Consider the following 19489-nt stretch of genomic DNA (forward strand, 5'->3'; position numbering starts at 1 on the left):
ATGGTCTCTTCCTGCTTTGCATATTCACCACGCTTGGCCCGGCCATATGGGAAAATGCAACTGAAGGAATTGTTGTGAAAAAAGGGACAGCGAGTTTGAAATAAAAGTTGTTAGAGTGGTACCGAGGAGAAAAAAGAATCCGAGGCCATGTACTGCGCATACACAATCCCGGGCATGGGCGGCAACTCTTTGATGTACTACTATAATGGGAAAGCGGTAAGCGGACGCGGGCTGCGAGGGGGATTTTTTTTTTTTTTGACAAGTTTTATTGTCGCCGGGTTGAGCATCCTCCTAGGCCGTGATCATGGTTTCGCAAAAGTTGTCGCAGGACGGCCGCACCTTCCTCGGTGCCGTGAAGTGGTTAGCCTCTGCCAGTTCCTAGGGTATAGTGGAGGTTTTACTTTCTGATTTTTTGGGGGAGGGGGCGCCCTCCCTGAGTTAGGGAGGGGGGGTTGTGGAAAATAGGATGGATTTCAGAGCTTTAGAAAGTTTGAAGTCAAGGTAGAGTGGGGAGGTGGGAAGATGCAAAAAGGGGAAAAAAAAGAAAAGGACTTTTGGAAAATTCTGCTTCCTTCCAAATGACTTGTTTAAAAGGAAAAGCAGCTAGTGGGAAAGCTCCCGTTAGGCTGAGAAGAATTTGGGGGGGTAAGTTTCTCCCTGGACTGAGGTTCTGTGATATGCAGTCTTACGAAGTTAGAAGCTTAAGTGAAATGGGTTTAGTGCAAAGAATCTGAGAGGTTGAAATAGAGCAAAAACATGGAACTGAGACATCTGATTAAGAAATAAGATTATATAAGCTTTTTTTTTCTTTAAGCCAAAAAGGGGAAGAAAAAAACCCAAAAAAGAGAGACCCATTCATGCATATAACAATATTGTAAGTTATTTGTGTTGTGTGGCTTCTTTCCTCATTTTCCCCCCTTCCAACAGAAACGCTTTATTTAAGAAAAAAAAAAATGTGTTTGGTATTTTGTGCATAACCCCAGCAGAAGGTTTATACTTGCCATCTGGAGGTTTATTTTTTTTTTTTTCCCTTCCATGGGGCCCACTGAAGGAAAAGGATTTCAATATTTTCAAATCGGTATGTGGGGATCTCCGGAAGAGTTGTTAGGGAATTAGAGAAACAAAATTTTATTATTGGAAGATAGAAAAAGAAAACAGGGGAGAGTGAAAAGCAGCCTTTTACAAACTGATGTCTTTGTGTACCTTGAACTTCCATTTGGATTGATCTTAATCGGGGTGTGAGAGTTGGGCCAGAAGAGACCGATCAGAGCTTTAAGGCCCAGTTCAGCTGTAGGGATTGGCGCAGGCGAATTAACGTGTGTGTGGCGTTCTGTGTGTGAATGTGTATACGTGCCGATGTATGGATAACGGTTATTTCTAGCTGAGCATATACTGGAATGCACACACGTATACACAAGTGTTGGGAGGGTGCAGGATGGTTTAGGAAGATGAATAATTTCATTCAAGAAGGCAGTTTTATGAATGAGCAACTGCTGAAAGAATATGTACTTTTCTTTGGAAAAGTGCGAGTAAATCATCGAAAGTTTATAAAACTGTCCTGTTTTTATCTTTTTTAAAAAGAGAGAGAGCCTAATGGGTAATTAGAAAAATAGTTAAGTGTAGAAAGGGAAATACAATTTTAAAACAAATGGCTTATGTTGTGAACCGATCAAGTAAAGTGGTTAAATTTGTAAACATAAATCATAGGATTATGTAACTTCTTTTATAAAAAAAAAAGTGCCTAATTTGCAGTTGGTAGTTTCTTATATGTAGTTCTTAAGACTTTTGCCTGTTAATGTTTTTGACATTCCCATGCGTAACATAGTCAGCCAGTACATTTAATTTTAATGCACTTTTAATGAAAATTTTGCAAGTGATGTTATCACAGTCAGTAAGAAAAAGCGTCTCAGAATAGAATAAAATAGATTCAGGAATTATATGACCCTTATGTATTATAAGAATACTGCAATGAATATAATTTTCCAGAGTTTTTAATCTTTAGGAATTACCAGTGATGTGATTTTTTTACATGTTAATTGTTAATTTTGCGTCTGAAACGTCTGAACTGACATTTTAGTTGAAGTTTTGGACATTTTAACACTGTTTTAGCCAAAAGGAATTTTTAAAAATAATGTGTTCCCATTCCCACAGCTTGCCAGTTGCCTCTATCATAAGAAAATGCTGAATATGACATCATATCACTAATATGCCCTCTCAGTTGCCAAATATTTTGGTTGTTAGATTTTTTTTTTTTTTTGAGAGGATGGTACTCATAAAATCAAGATCGCTCTGTCACAGGAAATGTATTTATAGGCACTGTTTTAAGGCTCTTATTAAAAACAAATCTGGTGATGTGTATCTCTATTGATTCAAACACTAGAAAGAGGCAAATTGTACATACATTATAGTTAGGAAAAAATAGCCCTTTGGAACAACAGGAGAAAGCATTTGAAACCACGGATGCTTACCAGTTCTTCATTTTAGCTTTAAGAAACAGGCAACAAGGTCCGGTTGTATGTGTTCTTGGATGGAGCCAGTTCTATACCATTTTTTAAATTGCCTCGTGCATACACTGGAGAAGCAGATTTTTGTTTATTCTGCAGTGTGTATTGTACTGGCTCTAATTCTACATTCAGCGGCTTTTGATTTGGTGCCAGACATCTTGTGGAGATTGTGTATGCCATGCGTTAATTGTTCAAAATGCCTATCGAAAAGACTTTACATTTCTTGAGTTTCGTTTGTTGTTTGGGGTTTGCGTATCCATGCATTTCTGTGGGGATGTGCTCTGGTGACCAACGTGTGTTTTAACCTAAATGGTTGGAGTTAAGTGTGATCAGCTATTTGTTCCACAAGCTTCCCGCTGAAGACTGCACAGCACTGAATTCCTTCTTTTTTTTTTTTCCCAGTGACAAGTCAATTACTTGTTTAAATTCAGTTTGAACTCTCTGAACTGAGAGAGGCCAGAGGAAGCAGGTTTTCCCTGCGAATAAACAAAAGAAGAAAAATGTAAAATCATTCCAAAACACTGATTTTAGGTTGTGGAAAGAGTACAATTAAGCATTACAGCAGTTCTGATTTCTTCTTTTTTGAACTGGCAACTATGTATAGGGTTTGCAAAATCAGTTTTCCTCTAACTCCCCAGCAAGGGCAGTAGTATAATCAGTGATATTTTAGAACAAAGAAAAATGTGGATTTTCTGTTACCTTCAGTTATGAAGTGTTTCCATGACCATAGCCCCACAACATATTATTTCCTTTTTTTCTGTAAAATATTGAACCTGTCCTGAACTGTGGACTTTGGAAGTCAAAACCTACCAAAAAAAAAAAAATCATAGCCCTAGAGCTATCAAAGGCTAAATCTTGAATATAAACTAGAGTGTGATTAAAAAAAAAAAAAAACAGATTAACTCCTCCTCAGGTGAGAGTTTAATGACTTTGACCAACATGAATTGTGTGATTTCTTTTCTCTATGGATGAGGGGTTTCAATACAAATGAATTCCATTCTCAGCTACATAAAAAATTTGAAAGCACTACTACCTAACTATGGGAGAGAGGATTTTTGCAGAGAAAATCAGTAGTTTCTTTTAAGAGCTCTGAGCATAAGCATCTATCAGATTATTTCGCTATGTCTGTCCTCGTGGACAGCAGGATCAGACGTTACCTGGTCCACCATAAGTATAGTTTTAGTTCTACATTTTGATTTTTATAACTGCTTACGTATTCTTATTCATTGAATAAGAATTTTAATAAGTAAGTATTTGGTCAGATTCCACCTATCTAAAAATAAAGCCATTCCCCAAAGATAAAATTATGGCAAATGAAATTGAAAACAAAAGTGGCGAAATTTCCTCCTAATGGTAATTTAAGATCGCATCATCAGCGCTCGCCAGCGTGTGCATGTGTTAAACGGTATAGAGAAACCTATAATTATTGTAATTGCTCTTTTCGCTTTACACTAACAAGCTTCAAACCATGTTTCAAACTAGTTGTTTTGAAATAGTTATTTGTCAAGTCATCAAATCTCAGAAAGTAAATGGTAATGAGCTTTATATTCTGACTGTTGGTCATAGGATATAGCTTTTCAACTCCATAAAGTTGAGAGAGGAGGACGGTTGTTCATTTTTTTCTGGTATCAAGGCCAAAAAATAAAATAATTTCATGATTCCTCGCTAAGATGGAAAAAAAGGAACATTTTTAATTCCCAAATCTCTCAGTTGGGAATATGTTCTTAGGAGAAAGTTTTTCTCTGAATAAGTCAAAATCTCAGCCACCTAAATTGTTCGAAGCTAAAAATCAGGATATGAAGTGTTTAGCTTTTTTTTTTTTTTTCAGGTACCACAGGAAGTGCTAACATAAGAAGCTTAATATCTAAATAGCACCAGTAATAGTATTTTCCAGTGCATTTTACATATCTCCCTTTCTTGGTAAACCTCACAGTTGGTCCTAGTAGCCTCATGCAGGTAGGAACTAGGTTTTAAAGTTTTCAGTAGTATATCGACTATGTAAATTCCATTTAATATTTTTGGAAGCTATTTCATAGACTTACTATTTTCAGAACCATGATTATAAATGAAACTAGCGGGTATAAGTGCATTACTTTAAAAAATGATTGTTTAGCTACTATTACAGAGCAAAAATTTGCTTAGGTGCAAACTAATATAATTTTTCAATTCCCCACTGATTCAAGAAAACAGGACATATCAAAGAGAAAAAAGCATGAAGGAAAAACTTCCTTAAGTGAGCATATTTTGGAGGATGGTTGACAATATAAAGCATTTTAATTTACTAATTGTAAAATAACTATGAAGTTTTTCTTTTTTTCCTTCTGTGCTGATTGCTTATGAGAAAATTGTGTTGATTTTGTTCTGTAGGTTTAAGTTGGTAAAAAAACTCACCAGACACATAATCTTGATATTGTGGCTACATCTTGTTCTTCTGCCTCTGATTAAATTTCCAAAAAATCGCTGTGTGAGATTCACAGATGCCAGTTTGAACATTACTCTGGGGCTAATTTCGTAGAAAAGATGGGCCAGGTACATATTTGGTTGATTGTATTCAGTCTCTAATATCTGGGGGGTTTGAGCATTTTGAAGGTCGTGCTGCTAATTGCTGAGCATCCTTGGAGCGCTAGGTGATGGCACTGTTTCGAGGAGGATGAGGAGGAAGGGCAGAGGAGCACAGGGGAGAGGGCTTAGGGAGAAAGGCGGCCAGGAGAGGGCTGACAGCTGTTGCAGCCTGTAAATACCTTTCCCACTGATCTGCAGGAAGTCGTGCTGAAGACTCGCTTGTGTCCCGTTCCACTCTAAATGTGGTTTGTATCACACTCCCTATTTGCGTTTTGTTGTGCTTTGTTGTTGTTTTTTACCTGAGATTGCAATACCACTGCAGAGGCTTGAGAATTAGTGATTTCTTCCTGGTAACTTATTTTGTAAATGGCTTTTAGCAGAGTTTGATTTTAGACGTTGTCCTGTTTCTTTATTCTCAACGTTATGTCAGTGTTTTTAAGCCCACCTGCAACTCCTGTCACTGTGAGGCCACTGAGGGAAAAAAAATGCTTTTGTGTCATTTCTTTAGAATCACTGTGCAGGCTGTATATACGGCCAGCAACCTGCCATCAGGAGATTCATTAAAAAAAATCTTAATATCTAATCCCATGAAGATATATAGATAGGTTGTGACAGTCTTAATAATTGTTGGGATTCAGGTTTACTCTTATCTTAAAAGAAATGCAGGAAGGAAATACTTGTTCTGTATATCAAACAAATACTTATAACTGAGAATCTCAGGACAGACACGCAGAGGACCACCAGGCTCTTTCCCCTTTTTCCTCTAGTATCATCAGTGTTACAAAAGAGCTAATTTTTCACAGTCAATAATTTTAGACTTAAGTCTTTCAGAGTTCGTATGTTTGAGGATTTAAATTAGCCGTTAGCACTTCAAATATAACTCTCAAGTGACATAGGGTAAAGTTATATATAATAAAGTTTATTGATTACAACAATAAGATTTGGAACTCTGTGTATTTATAAAATGTTTATAATCTATTCAGGAAGTCATCATAGTCCTTAAAAAAAGCCAAGTATCTGTATATCAGGAAACACAGGAATAGTCACAAAGCTGAAAGAGCTACTTGTATGAAATAATTATATTTTGAAGTATGAAGTGATCTGCTAAAAAGCTATTCATGGAATTTTCAGAAAACTTCACTCATTGGAGGCTTTTGAACATTTTAGCATCTGTAATAAACTATTTGGCACATTTACTGAATCATCTTACACATACAGATACTATTGCATTTTGTTCAGCAAAACAGATGTATTCTTCTGAAGAACCGTTCTTTAGGTTTGGGGCTTGAAAATGGTTTGAGAATTAGGTGTGACTGCATTTCAACTTTTGAGACTTTCCTTTCTGCAGTGCTGAAGATTTAGGAGTTAGGTTCCAAACTACCACCTTTTATTAACAGATGTATTTATGTCACAATACCATATTCTGATTAGAATTTTTAACATTCACATTGCTGATATTTGGGTCCTTCCATTCCATGTTGCCTCAAGTCCATACTGAGTTGTCTTCAAATTCTTCCTTATTTCTTCAAGAAAGCTGCACGTGTTAATCGGTGCATTTCATTCAAGAGTAACTTGAAAGGGACACCATGCCTATAACATTTTATTTGGGAGAGTATCCTGTTTAAAGGCGGCCCACCCCCAAATGGGGATGAAGAGTGGGCTGCAAGCACCTGGGAAGCCAGGGGTGGGAGGAGTGTAGATGATGGTCTAATTTCAGACTCCACCGAGAAAATGCAGGCTGTGGCACCCTCCAGGGACCTGGAGCTGTGCTTTCCTGGAGACCAAATTACACTCCTCTGAAGAGAGGGCACATGGAGGTAATTGGTAGGACCGAGTGGGGAGAGTTGAATTCCAGCTGCTTCCATTGTAGCTGACCTGAAAATGAATAGGGGATGTTAAGAGTGGAGGCTAACATTTGACTTGGGTCTTTCACCTCCACAAACCTAAGGGTGAGAATTATAGAGTCCTGAATGACTGCACTGATAATGATCCTATTCAAGGGGGAATTGCTACGTTGGGGGAAAAAAAACTCTCACACCATTTTAAAAATAGTTGATGCATTTACCAACCACAGTCCTGTTACTGTGACCTCAAGAAAGTTTATCCACAGGATGGAAACACTCCTTGTTTTTATTGCCTGTGTCTTGGGTTCTCACCTCCTTGGGTACCATTTGCTGATGCTCATAATGAAAGACATTTGGAGGGTCCTGGAATCTCATCTCCAAGAAGGGAAGCAAGCAGTGAGCGTCTACGCTCCCTTTTCCCCACGATGTGTGCTTTTCTTTTTTTTTTAAGGAGAATGGTGCTGTATTACTCAATAGCTTTTCTCACGAATAAAACAAATTAAATTGATGTTACATGCATATTTAAACCCCATCCAGTTAAGTACTGACGTGATTAAAATAATCAAATGTATTACTTAAAAAATTAAAAAGGATAAATTCTGTACCCCATTATTTTATTGACTTTTAAATATAAATTGCAGAAATGTTTACATTCCTGATGGCATTATTAAGCTAAACTGACAAATCAGAGGGAAAAAAGTTGATTGCCCGGCACACTATTATTCCTGCACCTGTTATTACAATCCAGAAGCGGGGCCTCCGCACACAGGAGCCGACGGATGCTGTTTTCTTAGGTCTCCTTTGTGTGACATGGGGTTGGGACAAACGTTTAACAAGTGTAGCTTCACTTTGTAGTGCCTTTTTGCGTGTTGATGTGATTAAAAGACTACAGTGTTTTTCATGTAGCTTTGAAATTAATATGCAAATAATAGGGGATGGTCGAGCTCTTCTGTACTAACTGCACTAAGCCTCCCTAAGCAGAATGGCGGAGGGTGGGGGTGCGGTATCAGCTTTTTAGTAGACATTGTTTAAGTATGTGTTTAGTTGCTAAGTCCTGTCCAACTCTTTGTGACCCCATGGACTGTAGCCCGCCAGGCCCCTCTGTCCGTGGGGTTTCTCCAGGCAAGAATACTGAAGTGAGTTGCCATGCCCTCCTCCCAACCCAGGGATCGAACCCAGGTCTCCCACGTTGCAGGCAGATTCTTTACCTTCTGAGCCACCTGGGAAGCCCTATTTATAAGTCTCACCAACTTTTCATCTCTGCCTTGTGAATCTGTAAGGGAAAAGGAAGGAAGAAGAGGGGCATATCAAACTGATTTAGGTAGGGTTGCAGATCTGAGCTGAAAATCCTTGAGAATTTTCTTTTCTTGTTATATATTGGCCAGGAGCTTGGTAGACTTTGAGTCAGTGTTTCAAACCATTGTCAGTAGTTTGGTTTGAAATATGTGTTTTTCTTTAGTTTATTTCCTCCTCCTCTTCATCATGCAGAATCATTTTTCAGACATCTGAGTATAGGTGGCAATGATTGTTGGTGAATATGATTCTAGAATTTTTTGGGTGTTCATTGTCCACAATTAACTTCACAGAGAAATCTAAACTTCCTGAGGCCAGTAGAATAAATAATGCCCTATTCTATTTTTTTTTCTTTTTTAGGTTATTTGAGAATGTCATTATGTTCCTAGAAATGTAATAACATTAGATTTGGACTGAGATAGTTTGAGTTTGTAAAGAAGCGGTTAAAATGCCATTATATCCTCCTGGAAGATACTAATCACACTGTTCATATGAGTTCAGATTTTGTCCTGTGTAGTAATTTAAATTCCTAGGTTTTAATAACACTTAATGTGTAGCATGGATCCCACTTAATCTCCCTCCTGGCTTCACAGCAAAATGTTTACATGAGTGAACTCTCAATTTTTGTATCAGCTATTTAACTTCTGTCTTTCCAGAGTTAATACTATTTCCATAATTAAGCATATTCAACAGTTAGTTCCATCAGAGTATCTTTAAGATGCTGTTCTTGTCTTTTTTCAAAGCCATCTGTTGGCTAGGTCAGCAGAGAAATGGGGGCCTGGTTTTATTTTAAGGCAAGTAAGTTATTACTCTACTATTGTATTAGACATTAAGCTTCAGAGAGAGTAAAAGATAAAATTCCATCATATTTTCCATCAGTTTGTTACATTTGCAGCAGAAATGTGTGCCCAAATTGGTTATTTTCAACTCATGACAGCTGTGATATTTAAAATGATCACAGCTGTTGTGACTTAAAATTGATTTTTCTATTAACACCTGAGAAAAAGACCTGTGCTGTATTAGAAACTTAAATAAGGTAACTGTAAAATTAGATATGTTGATGTGAATCTGGTAATCGTCCTTCCCAGAGGTTGCAAAGTGCAGCAAACCTCTTGCATGCTTGCAGGGAATGAGCTGAAACTGCTCGAAATAGATGCGTGATTGTTAAATGCATTTACCTTTCAAAGAATTCATGTAATTGCAGATCTTCTTGGCCCAACTTCCAGCGTCAGTTGCTAATAAAACCTTTAAGGATTCAGTTGACTTAATTAAACTCCAGAAGGATGACTTACATGAATCATTATGAGATCCTAACCTCTCAACTTTGTTTTTTTTCCACCTTTCAGCTATGACACTGAAAAATGCAAACCCACACTAAGTTGTTCCTTATGGAGGAAGTTTTGGTTTTATGACCCTTTTTCTCCATTGTTTTTAAACTATGAAAAAAAGAAAAACAGATGAAAAAGGAGAAACAAATTATGCCTAAGCAAATTATTCCTAGGCTAGCACTTGTCTGGGGAATCTGTCATACATTTTTTCAGGATCCCTTGACAGATCTGTTTTAACCTGATTTAGAAAGAGATGGTGCGTCCTTCATGTGTTTGGCTGAGCTATGTTGATGGTGACCTTCTCAGGACACTCAGTGTTGGAATCTTGAATGTGTTAGGGTATCAGTCACCTATTTAACAATAACCTAGGCAAGTTTAGGTATTGGGATAGTTTCACATTTTGAAGTGGATGATATGGTGTATAAAATATGTAGCTGGCCTGATGCGGAATTATTTATAGATAATCGTGCCTTCTCAGATGCATTGCCAATAGGGAGCTATGTAGATTAAACTCCTTGGCTGGTCCTAGGCTTTTTACCTGTGTAACTCAATCAGAATTGAAAGCATGACAACCTTTATGATGATAAATGTATGGTCAGATCAGAGAAAGGACGGATGGATGGGTGGATAGATGGATAGATGATATAACTAGACAGTAATAGATAATCCCAATTATTTTATTACTCAACTTGCTTATTCATCAAAAATTTACATACACTGTATTATTTTGATTGTTGTTTAGAATACATTTGTGGAAAATAATAAACATTTCCCATCACATAATCAAATCACAGTACAGATGGTTCCAAAAGTTCTAGAATGAACATAGGTTATTTGTTTCCCGGTAATAAGCTAGAACAGATGAGCACCACAAGATCAAAAGATAAACATGTCACTTACGAAGTGATCAGGAGTACAAGTGGGTATTTTCTTGTTTGACTGAAGGAAGATACTTCTAGCGAGGACCATTGTTTCTGTGAAGATTTATGAAAATGGAAGTGGATATTCAACATACTCTGATTGCAGATAGATATCTTTGGGGAGCGTGGCACGCCCCCCCAGGGGACATGGGGCAGTATCTGGAAAACTTGTGATTGTCCCCACAGCAGGAGTGGAGTGAGGGCTTGCGCCTGTCGCTCAGTGGGTAGAAGCCAGCGGCGCTGTCCATCACCCCGTAGTGCGGAGGGCAGCCCCTGCTCATGCCGAGGTGGAGAAGTCCTGCTTCACAAGTCGTGTATCTGGATCTGAGTAATTAATTCCCGGCGTGCTGAACCTCCTTACGAATGATGGTAGCTTCCTTTTCTTTTTTCTTCTTCCTTTCCTTTCTTCTCTTCTCTTTTCCTTTTTTTCTCAAACAGTTCTCTCTTCTCTAGAATAATGCACTACAGTATTACCCAGGTATTTTCATTATGTACCATTGAAAATGCGAAATTTTATTTCCGATGTTGTAAATATAGTACATTATTTGCGAATCAACTGAAATGACTTCCAAACAACTGTTAAGATATGTTGAGTCAATAAGGTACATTTCTCCATACCCTGAACATATATTGATATCTTACTTTTCAAAATACCTTGAATTCTCTCGTAGTATAACCATTGGTTTATTGGACTCATCCAAAAGGAAAACATTTTTACCATGAATTTTTTTCTGCAGAACATAAAAAGGAAATAAATAAGCATAAAGTAACTAATAAAGTTGAGTATTTTGGCAATAAGGATATTTTTGCATCATTAACCAGGTCCTCTGGACCAAGGAAAGTTTAAAGATGAAAACCAACATTAAAGACTTTCTGTTCAGCTTTCCCAATAGCACAGCTTCTTTCTCCACCCACAACTGGGATCTCTCTCCCTGCCACTGCTGTGCTTCCATCAGTGTTGGATAACTCTTGGCAGTGATTTGGAAGTGATTTTAAAACCTTGGTTGCCTTCCCTAGCATCCTGGGGAGGAAGGTGGCAGTATCTGGTGGCAGAGTCTTACCCGTGCCAACTTGTGGGACCCAGAAGCACACCGTGCGTCTTAGACGCCAAGGTGTGGAGAGAGCTGCCAGGTCTGACGGTAACTGCTGCTGCTCTTCAGTTTCCTCCACATGCCGTGCAGGGCTCTCCAGGGCTCCAGAAAGTAGGGGTGGCAGCCATTGGGGTGGCAGCTCTGATTGCAAGCCTGTCTTTGGTGTAGGATATGCTCTCAGTTGGGCTTCCCTGGTGACTCAGTGGTAAAGAATCCACCTGCCAATGCAGGAGACTGGGGTTCAATCACTGGGTCGGGAAGATCCCCTGGAGAAGGAAGTGGCAATCCACTCCAGTGTTCTTGCCTGGGAAACCCCGTGGACAGAGGAGCCTGGCGGGCTGCAGTCCATGGGGTCGCGAAAGAGTTGGACACAACTTAGTGACTAAACGACAGAGAACGACAACAACACGCTTCTACCGATCACCCAGCCCATTGGCTGCTCCATTTCAATTATACCTCACACATATCCTCCGACTCTGCACTGAGAACCTTCCTGTTCCCTAACTAGCTCAGTGCAGCACAGTTCTGTAAAATCACACTGATGCCTTTGGGTTTTACTGTGTCTGTCAGAACTGAAGCTGTTTTATGAGATCGCCCTAAGTTTACATTTATTTTGGTGGGGTTTCTATTTTTTATTGCATAGAGTTGACTGTGTTCAAAGTGAACAGCGGAAAAGAAAATGTGTAAATCTGTTTATGTGTATGTCAGGCAAGACATAAAGATGAGCATTTTTGATGATCATTTCATTGATTTGGGTGTTTCTGGGAGATAGTAATTTTTTTAATTGCAAATTTGCTTTAAGTTAGAGCTCTTTGAAAAAGCATGGATCTTTTACTTTTGATCAATCACCGATTATCTGTGTTGGACTCTCAATATTCTGTTCAAGTTTCATTCTCTGAATATTCTTAGAATTACAACTTGCCTATGCATTGGTTTTGGAATGTTATTCAGAGAGCCTGCTTTTGTGGTATTTGTCAGATATGTATGGAGTCTAAAAATCAGTCTTACTGTGAATTTCTGTAATTACTAGGAAAGTGGTTTACAGCTGAAATAAGGCTTTCAGTAAATACTTCATTGTAGTGGTAATTAATATTTAATACAGCACACATGCAAGCCTCAATTCTTTCTGATTGCTTTCTCAAACACCTTCCAATTTAATCCTTCCTGCATCTCAGTAACGTAAATGGTCCAAATGTTGTTAACCCAGTTTGCAGTCTGGGTGGAAAAGTCGGTTCCTCAGCGACACTAGCCGAATTTCATGTGCTCGGAAGTCGTGTGTGGCGGTCAGTGGCTGCTGTTTTGGACAGCACAGATACAGAACGTTTGCGTCATTGGAGAAGGTTCCTTTGGACACTGCTGGTCTGGGAAATGATAGTGTTACAGGATTAACTCACTTGCTCAAGATCACATGGATTATAACAGAACTAGAGGTACCTCGGCTATGTATTTCAGTGTTTTTATGAATTTTCATAGCTTTATGCTCAGCACACATCTGAAGTTAAGAATGGATCTTTTAGTGCTACCTAACATTTTAGTGAATGTGCATATCATCTGTGTTCATCTTTTTTTAATTTAAAGTTTTATATTTAAAATGGATAACCAGCAAGGACCTACGGTATAGCACATGGAACTCGGCTCAATGCTATGTGGCAGCCTAGAAGAGAGGGGAGTTTGGGGAGAATGGTTACTTGTATATGTATGGCTGAGTCCCTTCACTGTTCATCTGAAACTATCGCAATGTTGTTTATCAATCGTCTGTATCCCAATACAAAATAAAAAGTTTAAAAGAAATTTAAAAAATAAATTCAAAGCTTAATATAAAGAAACTTTTTGAAGGATACTGCCCTTTGCCTGGGATACTGCCCTTTGTCTGTCTGCACACAGTCGGACCTTGAATCACCCTTCTCTGAATAAGAGGTTCTCCATGAGAGGAACTGTGTCTTAATGCATCTATATATACTTGTTACCATACTGTGAACAACCAAGAAGTGTTTACACGGCCAAATGAATGAGCCACCCATGTACCAGACATGTCTGTGCCTGTATATACAGTTAGGCAAGACTCTTACATAGCATGTTGCCTGAGAGCTGACCTCTGCGGAATTTAGAGAACTCAGACCTTTGCTCTGGCTATTCTAATACAAAGTAGAATTTTATTAAAAGAAAAATAATCATGTGTATTTATTCATATAATCCAAATACATCTTCATAATAAGTGAAAAAGTCTGTACGTCTCATCCCTTAACACTCATTTAGTCCCTAACTTGATTTCATGGTTTTGAAGTCTTCATATCTTCCAGACAAACTTTCAGTCATTTAGATAGGGCAGGTTCAAAGATTAACATGTGGACTGCTTAAATAATATTTCTTGAACAAACCAGTATGTATTGAAAGCTTTTATTTAATGTTGTGTTTCTTAAGATTCCTCCAATCCACCATAGCCCAGTAGGATATCTTTGGTAGAATGAATGAAAGAATAAAAATGTCTCTTTTTATTCCTTTGCATCATTAAGTTGGAGAAATGGGAGTGTTGGTGGTAGGATGACCACCTTCATTCAGTGTGCGCATTCAGAATTGTGTGGACTACTCTTCAGTTATGTCCATGTATAATAGTGGGCTAGCCCTAGGGTGTTATAAAGCACGGGAATGGGGGTTTGTGACTTATACCTGTACTCTATTCATAGATGAGATGATTGCAGATTGTCCCATCCTCCTCTTGTTGGAAGCACCAGGAGCCTGTATAGTGGCATGTCCTGGCTGATGCTTTGTCCTTGAACTTCTGATGGTAACACAAGCCATCATTCCTCTTGGTAATGATTGTGGTATTGAGAGGCATTTGTGTTCTGTGCACTCTTTCAGCTGGTACCATGTTTAGTTCCTGTTATGCAAATATGGCTTTAAACTTAGAAATTCCAATTTGCATTAATATTTTGGTTTCGTATAGCTAGCTATTGCATTTCACAAACAAGTGCATTTTAATGAGTATTGGCAGAATGTAGAAAAAATGTTATTCATTAAATTCTATTGTAGAAAATGCAGTCGTTGGTTGCCAGAATCATTAAGACAAAATATAATGTGTGTTGAGGCCACAGGATATTCCTCTTCAAGAATGTTTGACCCTTATGGCATTCAGTACTATTCTTACATCCATAGAAGATGGGGGGTTGTTACTGTAAAATAGAAGCCAGGGTACCACTGACATTTGGGTTTATTTTTAAAATGTAAGCATACTTTTTTTTTTTTTATATTTGCCATAAGACCATAGGGAATTCACCTCTAAGTTAATGGGAAGGACTTTAAAAGTCATAAACACCAAGTCGTAAAGTAGTGTCTGACATTTTGACGTTCACCCCTAAAATGGGTTTTTTGCAGTTTTATTATTATTATTTCCCTTCCTGAGATTTTTATAAAAATTCAGAATGGTAGGCATAAAATTTTGTGATGGGCAATATGTGGGAAAAATAAAAATTTTGCAACTGGATTTTCAGAAACGAACTGTTCTAACACACGGACCTTTAAATGCTGCTGTCGTGTTGCCATAGCTTGTGGCCCCTAATTCTAATGAGCTTTTTTGGTGGTGTTATGGCAGTTGTTTTTTTTCCTCCCCAGTCTTCAACTCACTTTTCCCAGAAGGAGAGTTCCAAGCCTTTGAAAATTCTCATGATTTTGCAAATCCACTCTATTTTTGTCTAGAATACAGGAAAGTTAAAACTGTGGCTGGTATGATGCCATGTTTTGAATCCAATTTTAAAGCAACCCTTTGCAACCCGGGGAGGGGAGCTGACATCTTTGTATCTGTAATGAAGATAATTATACCTGCAAGGTGACATCACTCTCGAAGTAACAAATGCAGTCGAAAACTGAGTCTCTGGTCCTCTCTGAATTCTGTAGACCACTTTTGGCATTTAACACTAAACTCCTCTTTCATGCTTGTCGTTTGAGAAGTTGCTTTCAGATGAATTTACTAAAGCTGACTGACACAGGGTTAAATTAATTCTTTTCTTTATTACTCAAAGTGATACAGACCTTTCTTGGACTAATGTAGCTTAATTAGTGGTCAATTAAAACTGAACATTGCTGAATTGAAGTTCTTTGATCAAACTCCCTGGCATGAGTTCTCTTTCTTTAACTAGCCACCATCTTGAATTCATTTGGAATCAGTAGTATAAACAAGTTTAAAACTGGTTCTTTTATAAGAAAGTCAGCAGGCTTGTATAGCTGTGGTTTCTTTTTTTACTTCTGTAGGCGGCAATTCAAAGGCATGCTAAATGAAAACAGTACTACACCCTAAAAAAATACATTTTTAAAAGTAACACTAAGTAGTCAGAAAACAGTCAGTACCCCCACCTCTTTATTCTAGACAGAAGATAAATTTCCCAATTTCGGTGGTTAATTTTGTCATCATGAAGAGGACTAAAAGAAAGCTCCCGGTCCTCACAAAGTCCACAGTGAAACAAACAACAAGCAAAAATCAAGCTGTGACTTGGGAGGAAGATGGTTCAGGCACCATTACAACATATATGCAGAGATTTGACCTAAATTTAGTGTTTATTTCCTACAGGAGAGTATTTCCTCTCTTTGCCTTTGGAGTGGAGAAATCAGATAGTTTTTGTCACTTACCTGTTGATTTCACCATTTCTTTGCCGGGCCTGTTGTTATCAATGAGAACTGGTGGTGTGGTGGTATTTCCTACTGATTGCCAGGTTGAAACACACGTTGCTTTTCTTAGAATTTGGGTGCAATTTTTAAGAAAAGAAAACAAAAGAGGGATGTGGGGGAGCCAGGAATTGGGACAGGAGAGAATCACTAAATATTTGTAAGTAGATCAGCCTCTCTGGCAGGCTGCGGTCCATAGGGTTGCAGAGTCAAACAGGACTGAAGAGACTTAGCACACGCACGCGTGTCTTAATATTTAACATGCCTGTGTTGTTCTAGTGGAAACATAAATCGATACCATTCCGTAATCCCAGTTGTGGAAAGCCTCAGAGCCTAAAAATAACAGAGCTGGCATTCCATTAGTGCTATATATTTTAAAGTATTAATTAAAACTGGCACTTTTGTGCTGGAAATAAAAGTAATAGATTAGGTTTAAATAGAGCATTTGAGCAGTCTGGAATGGCTTCTTTTAAGTTCTGAGGTTTTCACAGAGGAGAAAAGTACAGGGAAGTTTTGGAAGTGGCCATGTCATGTTTTTCCCCATAAATGACAAAATTTTTATAGTTCTCATTATTTATATCCCAAAATTACAGTTATAACCAATAATTAAGATAAAAATTTCATCACTTGACAGAAAGAGGAATTGTTTTGAGTCCTTGTGCCTTTCAGCCCTCTCTTGTGCTCTCTCCCTAAAGGGCTGATTAGAATGTAATAATTGGGGATGATAGCGGGAGGAAAAGGACAATTCCATTTAATTAAAGATAATTTATTTTACTTTAAATCGGTGATGTCCCACATGAATAAGAGTAGATTTAGCAGATAGGTTTATTAATGGGTACTGACACTGCGGTTGACAGAGAAAGCAAACATTTTCTTGCGGTGTTGTTTTTATTGTGTCTCTGCACCTGATAGGGGCTGTCATTTGACTTACAGAGCTGTAGGCTTCTCCCCCACATACGCAATTATTGGTTTATCAGGGAAACCTGCTTGAGCCTCTTCTGAGTTTAAAAAAAAAAAATGAGGCCAGGAGCTGGAAAAGCTGCTGAAATTCTCAGGACTCCCATTGGAAATGCCATCTCCTCCAGTGACATTTTCTTGACTGATCTTTGAAATAATCTGGTTCTCAGATACCAGGGTAACTTCAGCATTTTGAATGAAGAGTGTCAGATTTCTGTTAGTCTGGGCAAGGTGCTTGCATGAATATTCCTTTAAGAGAACAGGTAGCTTGCACACCATAGATATGAAAAGTACCACAGAGTGGTCATTTGCACTGCGTAGGTTCATCTGTGAGACACGATACCATGGGGAAAGTGAGGTCCTCGTGTCATAGTTTTATTGTTGTCTCATGCATTGCAAATAGATCCTGGAAATTAGGGAAATGTTTTAAGGTTAGAAAGCGGATTCTGACAATGCATGGCACTTTTTCCACATCGTCTTCTCAGCCTGTGACGGTGTTTTAAATGGAATACCTCCAGCAACACTGTGTTCGTAATTCAGTAAATCCTAAAGTACTTTATGCTTCAAGCAAACTGCATTGTTTTCCAGTTTTTACTTGATCTTTCGTGCTGTTGTATTTACCCCTCTTGCCCTCACATCACATTCCTGTGCTTTTATCTCTGTCTTCTCTTGTTCAGTCGTTTCTGGGCCCCTGCCTGGTACGTTTCATTCATTTGTCTTCTCGGAATGAAATCCAGGTCCCTTGGCCACTTCTTTCTTCCGGGGCTTCTTTCTGTCCAGAGCTCCCATGCACATCAGCCCTCTGGTTTTCCTCACATTCATTTATTTTTCTACCTGTTGCCCTCCTTTTTCTCTGCAGTTCCTGTAGGCTGGTTTCCTTGTCTCACCTCCTCAGATTTCAGCACCTTGTCTTTCTAGCTTGATTTCAAAAATGAGTTCTATCATAATTATGTTTTCAAAATGAAGGGAAGGAATGAGGTTTTTCTGTCTTTTTTGGAGGTAAAGATCATGGTGATTCGAATCTTTCTTCAGTTTTAAGCCAGATGGATTTATTTTACCCTGTTCTGCCATTTTACTATTCCAAATGGATGTTAGATCAGGGGTGGTGTTACTCAAGGATTAATATTCATCAAGTCTTGATTGCATTAACCTTCCTTCTCCTCAGCCAAAGCATCTTATTCCTGTTTTTGTCCACATAATTGGTTGGTTTTAATAACCTGATCGCTCCAGCCTTGTTTTACTCTGATTCCCTGTCTCTTTTATCCATCTCTTTTTAAAATCATTCTGGCATACCTCACTTTACCTTTTATCTTTTCTTCTTCTATAATTATTATTGAAAGCATGATAGCTTTCCCCAAATTCTGCTAACAAATAATACTAGAAAAGAGGAAATTTGCATGTAATGGTTTTTTGTTTAGCATTGGGGAATTCTACTTGGATTTTGAAATTCTACTAACTTTTTCCCCCAAGTTGTATAGTCATGATTCTGAGTAATGGGGAGAGGAAGGCCAGTGTTCAAGACTGATCCTTAATTAAAGGTAAAACCCCTACATATCCATATTGGTGAGGGAGAACGGTCCTAGATTTGCAGTGGGTAAACTCAGTTGTCCTTGTTGGTTTGTAGACTGACTGGTTCAGGGCTCTGTGTGTGTGTGTGTGTGTGTCTGTCTCTGTCTCTGTCTGTCTGTCTGTCTGTCTACTGGAAGTTGGGGAGGGTAGAGGGCAATCAGTGTGGCTTGCCACTGTTACTGTCAGCGCCTCCTGCTGGCCTGGAAAGAAAAAGGTACTTGGCTCACAGTGAAGACCTGTCCTTCCTGACCCAGGCTGGGTGTGGGGGTGAGATGGTTCCTCTCTCCTGTCCCATTTTCAAACTGTTTTCCTTCCTTTCTGTCTGTTCTGTCTTTCTCCAGCAGTAATTTCACTTGTCGTTTCCAGACACCTTCAGCCTCTGACTCTCCCTGTCCTCCTCCACTTCCCTGCTCTCACAGGACCCCGTTCCTTGGGAGCCCATCCTTCTGCACTGCAGTCATCTAGATGAAATGCTCTGGTTAGCTTGCCTCTCCCGAGGACCTTCTGTGTCCTTTGGAAAATGTCACACATGTTGAAAAATACATACAGGAAAGGACAGCTCCCCTACCCCAAACCAGGAACCCCCCCACTTCTATTCTGGAAAGCAGACTTCCAGGGCGAGCAGCCTGCTGTATTCCCTGGAGGTGACAGGAACTGGGAGTGGCTGGGGGAGGCTGCTGAACGGGGTCCAGATGCAGCCCCAGCCGAGGGGAAGCCTGGCGCTTGGTCATCCGGGTGGCAGGCCCACCTCCCCTGCTCCATGCC

The 19489-nt window shown here is 38.9% G+C and overlaps 1 protein-coding gene across 17 annotated transcripts in view; it reads left to right on the plus strand.

Annotated features, from left to right (window-relative positions):
* The window catches only part of TCF4 (transcription factor 4), a 382697-nt gene that overhangs the window by 278154 nt on the left and 85054 nt on the right, over positions 1-19489 (plus strand). For 2 of the 17 annotated variants that reach the window (XM_010854785.1, XM_010854786.1), the window contains exon 1: positions 7-216. The exons of the other annotated variants lie outside the window; for them this stretch is intronic. In XM_010854785.1, coding sequence (XP_010853087.1) covers positions 148-216 — 69 coding nt within the window. In that variant the 5' untranslated portion in view covers positions 7-147. Of the gene's footprint in view, positions 1-6; positions 217-19489 lie in introns of those variants that run through there. 17 annotated transcript variants of the gene reach the window in all.

Source organism: Bison bison, unplaced genomic scaffold (genome assembly GCF_000754665.1).
Source record: "Bison bison bison isolate TAMUID 2011002044 unplaced genomic scaffold, Bison_UMD1.0 scf7180017864349, whole genome shotgun sequence".
Classification (NCBI taxonomy): Eukaryota; Metazoa; Chordata; class Mammalia; order Artiodactyla; family Bovidae; genus Bison; species Bison bison.